At 38.4% G+C, this 10,924-nt stretch overlaps 1 protein-coding gene across 3 annotated transcripts; it reads right to left on the bottom strand.

Moving 5' to 3' along the window:
• Window positions 1–4,800: 4,800 nt before the first annotated feature.
• Window positions 4,801–10,478, bottom strand: ccdc13 (coiled-coil domain containing 13). Of its 3 annotated transcripts, XM_067606160.1 has the most exons (14): window positions 10,336–10,476; window positions 9,713–9,897; window positions 9,425–9,573; window positions 9,189–9,331; window positions 9,005–9,088; window positions 8,784–8,897; window positions 8,584–8,688; window positions 8,284–8,448; window positions 8,016–8,192; window positions 7,131–7,340; window positions 6,873–6,973; window positions 6,521–6,583; window positions 6,281–6,412; window positions 4,801–5,137 (listed from the first exon to the last, which is right to left on the bottom strand). In XM_067606160.1, exons 2-14 carry the CDS (start codon window positions 9,892–9,894, stop codon window positions 5,029–5,031), a joined length of 1,734 nt encoding a protein of 577 aa, XP_067462261.1. In that variant the 5' UTR covers window positions 9,895–9,897; window positions 10,336–10,476; the 3' UTR covers window positions 4,801–5,028. The 3 variants fall into 3 exon arrangements, with proteins under 3 accessions (XP_067462261.1, XP_067462262.1, XP_067462263.1); XM_067606161.1 differs by lacking the exon at window positions 6,521–6,583 and having other exon boundaries at window positions 10,336–10,473; XM_067606162.1 differs by lacking the exons at window positions 8,784–8,897; window positions 9,005–9,088 and having other exon boundaries at window positions 10,336–10,478.
• Between the last annotated feature and the right edge of the window lie 446 nt (window positions 10,479–10,924).

The raw sequence follows: 10,924 nt of genomic DNA, 5'->3' as shown, positions 1-10,924 counted from the left end.
ATTTAAAAGGCAATGTCAGTGGGAGAGTACTAGATGTTGGATTAAAATAAATTTCTGTCAGGAACGACATCAGATGTGAGGTGAAGTGTTTCCTAAAGCAATTGTTATTTTTTTGAGTTTGACAGAATAGTTCAGTATAGAGTGAGAAAACTGTTCTTCCGATGGGGGCGGATGAGACGAGGAGAAGTCAAGAGTGACAGCTAGGTTACTACAGTGATGGGAAAGGAAAGTCAGCCAGTAGTAACAGAGCATGCAGGGCGCAGACTGTGAGGAGCTAGTTTGTCAAAAATCGTTCTAAGCAATACTGTCACCATTTTAGAGTCAGTTTGTTTTTGTGTCATTCAGCTCTTTGTGCCTTTGTGCAGTTGTCCTAAGAGTTTCAGTAGAAAAAAACAAAAAACAAAAAAACAACTGGTATGTTTCTTCAGTGCTGTCACCACTAAGATATACGCATGTATATTTGCTAAATTAAGAGTGACCTACACAATAACATTCCCAAAAGGACAATGCTATTGTGGAATTATTGTATTTATCATAATTTCATATTTATTAACTCACTTATTTACTCCATCCCCTTTAAGAAGCAAGGAGATTATTTTATTGTACAGTCCACTGATTCAATTACCACTAGGTCATTATAATGGCAATCAAAATGTATTGTATAGAACAGCAAGGCTGTATACACCAGATTAGGCATATTGTATATGTTTAATTGGGATTTACCGATTCAGACCACATCATTGGAGGACAATAACAAGTCACTGGTTGCCAGAAAAACACATCAAAAGTAGTAGATATACAGCACATGACTAACTACACTGCCATCTAGTGATGCTTCCCGTATCTGGACACACATTTTTTATTATTATTATTATTTATTTATTTATTTAAACTTGATAAAATGAACAAACTTGCCACAAGTACTGACATCATATCTTGCTGCACCAGACTGTGCCTGTTGGGGAATTGCAAGCAAAGCCAAAGTTTGAAAACAAGCGAGCATAACTTCAAAGGTTTGAAATAAGAAAGCAAACTGCACAGCTGCACAGAGAAAATCAAGATCAGATAATCTCCTGGCAGAGCTTGTCTCATCAACACATCACAATGAATTGTGTGTGACTGTAGTAAAGGACTCCATACTGTGTGATTTTGGATGTCAGTATCAGAAACAATTTTATTCATCCTGTGGACTTTGATGAACATTTCAGTTATTAAAAGTGCTTATCATCGCTTCACCACTGTCTTAGTAAAGATAACAGCTCATTACTCTATTTCTGCTTACTGTAAATGAGCACATTAGGGCTCGACTGTTTATTTTCTTTCCATTAAATGTAAATGAGAGGCACTAGGAGATGAATGGACTCATAGAGGCACAAACCGTTTTCTGGCCTGAGTAAAGTTCACAGATCCCTCATATACTGATGGCTAACTTTAACCTCTGCGTTCACAGCTCCACTATTTACTTTAGTTTCTGGATGCAGTCAATGGTCTGCAGGAAGCATTGGTCCAGAACGAGGGAATACCTCTGAGGAGAAGGATGGAGAAAGGAGTCATTCAAACCTGGAATGACAAATAGGTGAGGCTGTTTACGTATGCTGTGTTTACATAAGTTTGTGTTTGGTTTGGTGGGTTATTGGGCATTTTGGAATAAATCTACACCTTTCTGCGTAATACAGCTTCATAAAACAATATTAAAATTGTTTAGTGAAATGTAATTTATTTGAAAGTGATGATACTCTTTAATGACTGAAGTCAACAGGAGAAGTCATATTAATCTATGACAACATAGGTTTGTAACTGAAATGATACAGTGGAATGAGTATTCAACAGCAATAAGCTTTATTTAAAAGCCAAAAACTGGTAATATTGGCCTCATTCCTATCAAGCACCACAAGTACAAGATAAAAAGCTTTAGACTGCGGTTTTGAGAAATGATTCTACATGTTTGCAAACACTGACTTCATTTTTTATATCAAGTTGTGTTGTGCAGATTTAAAAAACAACCAAACTAAAAATTTATTAGGCTAAGTTAAACATTTTCCCTGGACTCGGATGCAGTAAGGGACCATGACAAGTATTTGCTCCATCAACACCCTTTCTGACGCACATTGCTACATTTGATACATATTTGGCAATCCTGTAGGGCATGTGGTCATAAGGCATATGGTATCTCTTCTGTTCCTCCAATGACACATCTCAACAGTGAGTGGTTACCTCCGCTACATTAAAGGGTGCCTCACCTTCTATCCAGGAGGTATTCAACACAGGCTGTTTTTTGTTTCTCTGCGCATAAAGGATTTCTTCATCACGTCCAAACTCTGATATTTTTGTCTTGTGGCACTTTCTCGCTCAGTCCAATGGGGACCTGCCAATCTCCCACAGGGTCCTGGAAGAAATAGTGCGGTATTTGAAGCAGCACACTAACTCAGCCATGGTTTTAAATTAAGCGTGATGTGGAGGGGGGGTTCTGCTGAAATCCTTTTGGCTACATCGGAAGAAAATAACTCAGATGTTAGTATGAATGTGGGAGCCACTCCCACCAGGCTACGCATAACCAGACAACCTTTGGATTAAGGAGCTAAGATCACATACTGTACATACATGTGACATGCTCTGGGGAATGCATGGAGGACTACAGTGGGAGTTTGTGCAGCTTGAGTCCGCATTCATTTTCAACCACTATTCCCACACAGCTGGTTTCAAGTCAGAAATGATTAGCAGTAATATTTAAAAGGAATATTAAAGCTTTTGGGAGCTTAACTGGGGTGTTTACTATTTGGATTGGCTTGTCACACATTTATGTACAACCATCTGGGGCCAAAAAAAACAAAGAACTCTAGGAAAGTCATAGTCATGAAGGTAAACAATGTGTTGAAAACGTCTGATGAAGGTTTGGCTCCCTCTCATTGATTGGATTAGATGTTTCATTTGCTTACACAAATGCTTAAAAAATAGACATTGTTGCTCTCTATACCTGCAATGCACTTAAGGTTGCCAGCGGTGGAAAAGATATATGTTGACTTAATAAAATGTGACAGTGACATTTATAAAACAGCAAGCATACAAGATATGAAACCATGGGGAGACATCCTATCAGCATCAAGGAACATTTGTCTGATGCCTTTAGGGTTGACTTAAAAGCTCTGCTACTCAAGGTATACTCAAATGGTTAAACTCAAAAGGTTTAACGCACAAAGGAACCCATCGTAAAATGTTTTTGAGGATTCAAATGTAGAAAAAGACCATGGTCTGTATGATGTTTGTGTGGCAGAGGAGGAGAGCCTGTTTCCTGCAGGCTGCTGTTTGTCACATGTGACAGAAGAAGGTAGGGCTCAGCTGGACGTGAGGTTACGCAGGGACCAGCCAGTTCCCCTGGTTAGTGTCTTGTCTGGGCTGTCACAGACCCTGCAGGAAAACATGCTTGACTTGTCTCATCACGTCACCGTTGAGCTGCCGGTCATGGTGGAGAGTGCTATTCAGCAATGCCCTCAGCGCCTCTGTTTCCTCCAGCTGAATGACCAGCCAGGAGACAACATACAAGAGCAACACTAACATCTCTGCACAGCCCAAACATGAGGAGTAGAATTAGCACTGTCCCTTGGCAGTGTGTCCATTGTCGTGCATCATTATTTCTTTCTGGTGTAAATTCACTATTTTAAATTTGATAGATGGAAAAATAGAAATCTCGCTTTTTAGGACCAGGTCAAACCATCCACACAGTTTCCTCAATATTAGAAATGGCAACAGAGTTGTTGGAGCGTGTATTCAGTTTGTCTACAGACAGCTCCGGTTGCTTTAAGACTCCTGCCAACCTGCTAGTGAGGGACACTGCTCCTTAGTCATGATAGCCACAAGCGAAACAGAAAAGGTAGAGAAATGAGTCATAATGAGACTTTTCCACTAGGTAGCTCTGTGCATTTGGCCGTGATCATGCGCCTTACAATTTAGTAGAGGGCCAGCTGCTGGCGGCCATAGCGGCTAGGCTAGTGGTTTCTAAAAGTTTAAAAAAGTATCTTTTGGTGGCCACATAGCAACTGCTTTCACTTCACAATTATCACCACAGTACCATAATGATCCGTGTGCATTTTGACTGCCTACAGGGGATACATTTTATCTAATAAGAAAGCAGCAATTGGGCCCAATATGGCAACATTTATTGGGTGTAACATTTTCCACCCAGATCCACTTATTTTTCAGCGTGTGGTGTCAACCAATCAAGGGCCACCAGGAAAAGCCAAACATATCACCATCAATGTATTATAAGAGCTGGATACCAGACCGAAAATGGCGCCTATTCAGTCCAATAACAATTGCTCAACTGGCGCATACGCCAAAAAGGTTTCTAGCCTCTGGGTTTACTTCTGGGGGTATGCGGCCCATTGAATATGCGCAGTAGTGTTTCTCCTGCTGGTCCCGCCCACAAGTTCCCGCCCATAGACTTTACATTGTGGTGACGTCACATATTTTTAAATCGCTTTTCTCAGCTCAAGGAAAGTTTTACAAATATAAATCCTCCATGGATCAAAGATCCATGATACAAAGAATTATAATTGACGTTATTTACAGTTCGAGGTGTCCTGTCAACAGTTTTACAGACATCTCTTTTACAATGGTAGTGTATGGGGAAAATGCTTTTTGGGCTGCAGGGGGATTTTTCACTACGGTACCACGAGTGGCCACTGAGAAAAATTGGCTGCAAGGCTAAGCGGCGCTGCCGTATCCAGCTCTTATAATGCATCCACACATATTACACACATACGCCATAGGGTGGAGAAAAGTACGCCCTTCAGCACACAAAGATTGCAGGCAGCGCTTTTTCATTAGTCACTGCACATTTCTGTAATTATATATGATTTATATGAGAGTAACAACTAAAATTTATACACACAAACAACTATAACAATTACGATTTTTCATTATAATACGTTATTGGACCACACGCCCGTGACTGCTTGCCATTGTCACATCATGCTGTCACTGAGCCTCGGCATACCAGATCCACCCTTGCTGTTTGCACAGTACTTATTCTCAATCCAATTTTGTCCTCTCCAGCTGCTGCTCCAGGATCACTGTCCTGCAGTGCTCCTCCTGGTACTTCTGTTCTGCCTCCAAACACCTTTGGTTCATCTCTTTCTCTCTGGAAGATTGACACAAAGAAGGTATCTCATGGTTACAAATTTGTTTAAAATAATGCCATTACTCTTGATGGTGACTGTAGAGATGGATTGATGAAGCTTCAGATGGACATAGATATCTGAATAGATACATTTACTTGTTTAATTGCTTACTAATATAATAATTACATTATTATTAATCTAAGTAACTGTCTATATAAATTATATAATTATTCATTTATGACATAATCAATTTTCTGATTTAGTAATGTAGTGGGATTCTAGGTAAGGGAAAGGTAGCAAGTACTACTTAAGCCTGAAGGCTGTCAAAGAAACTAAAATCTTGGTTTCAGTGCACCTGTCAGTCATGATTTTCACTAAATAAATAAATAAATAAAATGAGTTCCAAGAACTAGTGGAAACAACCCTGCAATACACAAAAAGCAGTAAGAACTGTCCATGGCCTTGAAACGGGCACGCACAATGGACTATGAATCAGTGCTCTAGTGTAACATTCCCTCATATTATATTAGGAAAAGGTCATTCTGAAAAATATGAAAAATAACATTTCATTTCATTGCAGTTTAATTGCTCCCCATGTGAGTTATTTAACCGTTGTGTACTTGCCAAGCCAAAACAATCTCTCAGTGGATAGACGTTACCACCAAGGGTGCATGCTGTAATGCTTTTGTTGTGGCAGTCTTTCACGAGCAGCTGACATTTTATTATATTAGAATAGCATAAGTGTTTATGATGGCAAAGGTACTCTAACATCGGATAATTTTGACAAAAACAATCTTTGACAAATACAAGAGCCAGCAACAGTTACATGATGATGCTGTTTCTGATCTAGCTGTGACTGTTAGCTTTGCAATGTCAGCCTCTATCATCAGTGAGAAAAGTAACAGAATGAAAAAGTTCTTGCTTTTGGGGACTTTTAATGGCAACTCACTTTTTTGTTGTTGTGGGAGTTTGTTTGAATCAATGTAAATTGAATTGTTTTAAAGCTACAGATGAAGTGGTATTTTTAGATCTATGTTTCTCTACAAACAGCATGACCACCAACAGCAGAAAATGCAGAGAAATAAATTGGAGAAAAAATGTGTTCAACAGAAAAAAATTCGGAGATAATTAAAAAAAACAACTATGTCTACAGAAGGAATTACTTTGCCTGTAGGATGTTAACTTGTTTGAGGAGTCTGTCCTTCTCCATGCAGAAGTTTTTATATTCATTACACTGGGTCATCAGTGAGCTCACATCAGCTAAACATTGTGGACATTTTGAAGAACTTTGACCTCTGCGAACAGAAGGATAAAACATGAACATTTTAGCTCATAATTCATTGGCACATAATTGATATGTATGACACAGGAACAGGTCTAAATACAGCTTTATGTCTACTTACTTGAATTCTATACTACTTCCCACAGCAGGAAGCACCAGTTTATGACCAAATTTAGAAACAGAACTAGAAAGGAGTTGACATACAGTCATATTAACGGAAATCCCTGCAGAATACACTGAAAAAACCATGAGACATCAAACAAAATCAATAATGTCATTGCAGAAAGCCCCACATTAGCCAGATTGAATTATTAACCCTTATTCTGCCATAGAATTCAGTGACACTGTAACAGTTGACTCAGGATACTAGTGTTAGATTTGTTCAAGATGTAAATAGAGGATCAGAAGTTTTAATGAGTAATCCCATTAAAATAAGTATGATCCTTTATCATGATTACTAATAGCATGCGTACCTTGAAGATGTTATTCTTTTGGCAATGTCTCCCTCTTCAGGGGACAATCCTGAACTGCAAATTGTTGTGTTGAAGCTGATCTGTCTTTCCATGCCCTGTCCCTGTAAAATGTTGTAAACACACTTTCAATGGCTTGGCAGATTTTTACGCTAATATTTTGGAATCTTTGAACTAAACTTCTCCAGGAGGTAAAATACAATTTTATGTTTGCTGAGGAGCTTTTAGATATTGGTCCGATTATTTGTTTATTTTTTTTACCTTGACTGAGAGCTGCTGGATTTCCTCCTCTAGTTCTTTGATCTTGGCCTCTTTGTCAGCAACCATCTGGTTAAGCCTCTGGATGAGATTGTTGTGTATTGAAGGCTCACTGCTCAGCTGCTCTACGTGGCTCGGCTGGGTCTTCTTGCTCAGTACATTCTGCTGTTGGCTGAGCCGTGTGAGCACCTCCTGCATCTGGGTCTGCTGCTTCTGCCAGAGGCACATGAGGTGAGGAGCAGGTAATGTTGAGAATAATGTGGTAAATCATGGGCTCATCCCAGATGATCCTTCTTTTTTCAGTACGTATTTATGTGGCTTATATTAACTTGTAAATTTGATGTGAAATCCCTGATTATTTTGGTTTTGGTTTTGTTGGTTATTTGGTCTGCGTAACAAGAACTGAATTGTATAATAAAACACAGTTAAAATTTAAAGACTCTTCATGCCTTTCATGGAGCATTTTGCTCCAAAACCACAAATTGTCAGATGGGCTTTAATCATGTTACGCATTCAACCATGTTTAGCTCATTAACAAAGCTAATATATTCCTGCTGTTATATAAAACCCTGTCACTCCAATTTCAGCAATTTAAATGCTCGTCTGTGGCTTACAAAATTCCATGATTATTTGAACTTCTAAACACCTGTCGTACACCCAGAGAGTAAACCCAAGTTGGCAGGCTGGTCAACCAACATGTATGCTTTTCTAATTGCAGAAAAGATGATTCACAGGAAAAAAAGGTTTTAAGATAATACTTGATATGTAATCAAATATATTATATAATCCTTACAAAACCTAATGTTTTTGTAAATGTAATGTACTACAGTTTTTGTGTGTGCACATAATAGCAAATACACCAAGTATATCACTTATCTAATGCCTTACCAGCAGAGCATCCACAAGCTCATCATCATGTTTACCCTTCTCCAGTAAAGTGGAGACCTGGACCTTCAGAGTTTTTATTTCAGCAGACAGTGATTTGTTCCTGGCTTTAGATGATTCCAGCTTTTTCTTCACATCCTCATGGTCTTTCAGGAGGGCTTCATAGTCCGCTGAGATCCTCTGTGCAGTTATGGAAAGAGAGCAAGGCCTTTGTACAGTAACAAATTCACATTTAAATTAAATAACATGGTAATAATAAACATATACACACCTCAAAAGCCTCTCTCTTCTCCTTCTCAATGGTGCGAATGTAGCTGAGGTTCCTGTCTTGAGGAGGGGTTTTCTGAAGGCCCAGAAACTCTTCCTCTACACTCAGGACACTTGATTGTCTCCGCTGAGCCGACTGGTTCAGCAGCTGCTGCTCAAGGTCCCGTACCTGTAGCATAAGTTTTGTTCTTATTTTGTATTTATTCTGCTTCAAAAGCTCTTCTTTTTCTTCTTCTTCTATTATCCTTGATTCTGTTCAGGTGTTTGTTTTATGTCTGTCAGTAATGCAGTAATTTCAGCTTACCCTTGTCTGAAGAGCTAGTATCTGCTGAGAGCGACCCCTAAAGCTCCCTGGACTGCTTAATAATTGCTGAAGGTTGACCTCCTCCCCAACCTCACAGATTAAAACCTGCATCAGAGAGCGACATTTACATGAAGGTAACAGTTCATATTTTTGAATTAATGATTAGTCATATGACCAGGTAAAAAAGATTGCACTATTACCCTCTGAGCAACTTTCAACTCCTGTTTGACAGACTGAACCTGGTTGCGATACTCAATCACTTTCAGCTGGGCAGCAGCTAATTTCTCCTGTAGAGATTTCACCACAGGATTTCCCTGTTTTTGTAAACAAATTATGAATGAGTCTGATTGAATTGCCCCCATTAAAGTTAGGAAGTCCACATGAAAATATAATTTGGGTCAATTTTCACATTAAAAATTACATCACTGTCTTCAGATGACCTCCTGTCCTGTGACTTTGTATTGATCTTTTGTCCCGATGGAGAGTGTACAAGAGCAGTCTGCAACTATAGAAAAAAGCAATTTTTCATTCATTTATTCTCTATGTAATAAATTAAACAAATCCAATTAAGTGACATCTATATTCATAACTCAAAATGTTGTTACCTCTTTCTCAAGCTCTTTGATTCTGTTGCTGTTTTGCTTGGATTTAATCTTTCCTCGCTCAATTTCAGCCATCAGTTCTCTATTCTTCTTGGACAACTCAACAATCTTGGTGGCTGCTACATCCCCTGCTAAACGCGATGTGCCTAAACAAGGATGAGTGGATAAATCATGAAGAAGCTGTGACGTACCTATAACATCACAGTTATGTAAAATAAGTGGCAATTATGTTATCATACCTGCCAAGGCCAGTCTTTCTTCTTCTCTTTTCTTCTTCAGGTGTTTAATTTCAAAATCTTTCTCACTCAAAAGTTTGAAGAGCCGACCATTTTCATCTTTTAGCTCCCTCAGCTGGTCCAGCAAAGTTTGATTCTCATTTTGTAGTAGTCTATATTGAGGCGATTAAAATGAATAATAAATAGGTGAGGGGTTGATTTCAATTTCAGAGCGTAATAGTCACATACATTAAGGCACCACTGTGGAGAACAGCTTTGGTAAACATTTAATTAAGCCTCTGTAAGACTCACCTTTCTTTAAGATTGTCTGCCTGAACACCTTGCTTAGATAGATCCAAATCATCCTGGGCAACACTGGCATTAAGTTTATCTGGTTGTGTCTCCTTTTTCCTGTCCTGTTTTTTCTTCTCCTGCTGTTTTTGTAGAGCTTGGAACTGTAGCCGCAAGTCATTCAGTTCATCTTCACGCTCCATGATCTATGATTCATATCATAAGAAGAAACTTATAAAAGAGGGAAATTACATCAAAAATGAATACTGTAAAATACTACTAATTCAAATTGTGTGGGACTTTATGTGGCAGTTTGGTACATAGACTTTAGTTTTTTTTACACTCAACCTAACGTAGGTGTTTGTTTTAGCTGAATGAGAATAACTATTACTTCCTTCCCACCTTGGTCATCTTACGTGCATTGATAATGATTGTTTTTCTTTTTCTGGGAGACAAAATATAAATACTTGGATTAAATATTGCATGAAAGCTCAAGTGATCCCTTAATTCATGTAATGCTATTTGCAAAGTTGCTTACGTGACTAGCAACGAGCAAGATAACGTTGTTTAGTGCCACCTTAGTTAAACAGCTTCCTTTCAAAGTTGCATATAAGTAAAGCTTGTATAAAAGGAAAACAACTCACGTATCATTTATCCAAGTACCGCCCTTGCAAACAAATCAGAGGCTGTTTTGCACTGCATCATTTTGTGTGGTAGATGAAGAATCTAGCAGCGTCCTCATTGATTGCGAATGTATCCAGGCAACGGCGCTCAAGAGACTTAGAACAAAATCTCGCGGGAGCACGGATGTAGTCATGGGAACAAGAAGAAGCTAACCTAGTTTCTGTGCTAGTCATTTCTCAATGTCCATTTTGTCAAATTTGTCAGTTTTTCAGTTGTCAGTCATATTTATTTAAAGAACCAGAGGCCTGCAAGTGTTCTGTCAATCGTTGCGAATCTAAAGGAGGCAGGAAATTAGGAGGAAAGACAACATTTACATAATTTGGATATGATTTACATTACAGTAACATTAGAGATAAAATGTTTTTTTTGTTTGTTTTTTTTTGTCTTTTGGCCGAATTAAGCTAAGCTGAGCATTTGTTTTAAGCAGGTTACCTCAATAATAACTTTATTTTATAATAACTTTATTTTATAATAAATTTATTTATATAGCACATTTTTTAAAAAGTTTACAAAGTGCTTTGACATACAAATTTTGTCTCGAGAGAAGAC

The sequence above is a fragment of the Thunnus thynnus genome, chromosome 12 (assembly GCF_963924715.1).
Source record: "Thunnus thynnus chromosome 12, fThuThy2.1, whole genome shotgun sequence".
In the NCBI taxonomy this organism is placed as follows: Eukaryota; Metazoa; Chordata; class Actinopteri; order Scombriformes; family Scombridae; genus Thunnus; species Thunnus thynnus.
Note: the sequence above shows the minus strand (reverse complement) of the source record. Positions and strands in the feature narration are given on the sequence as shown.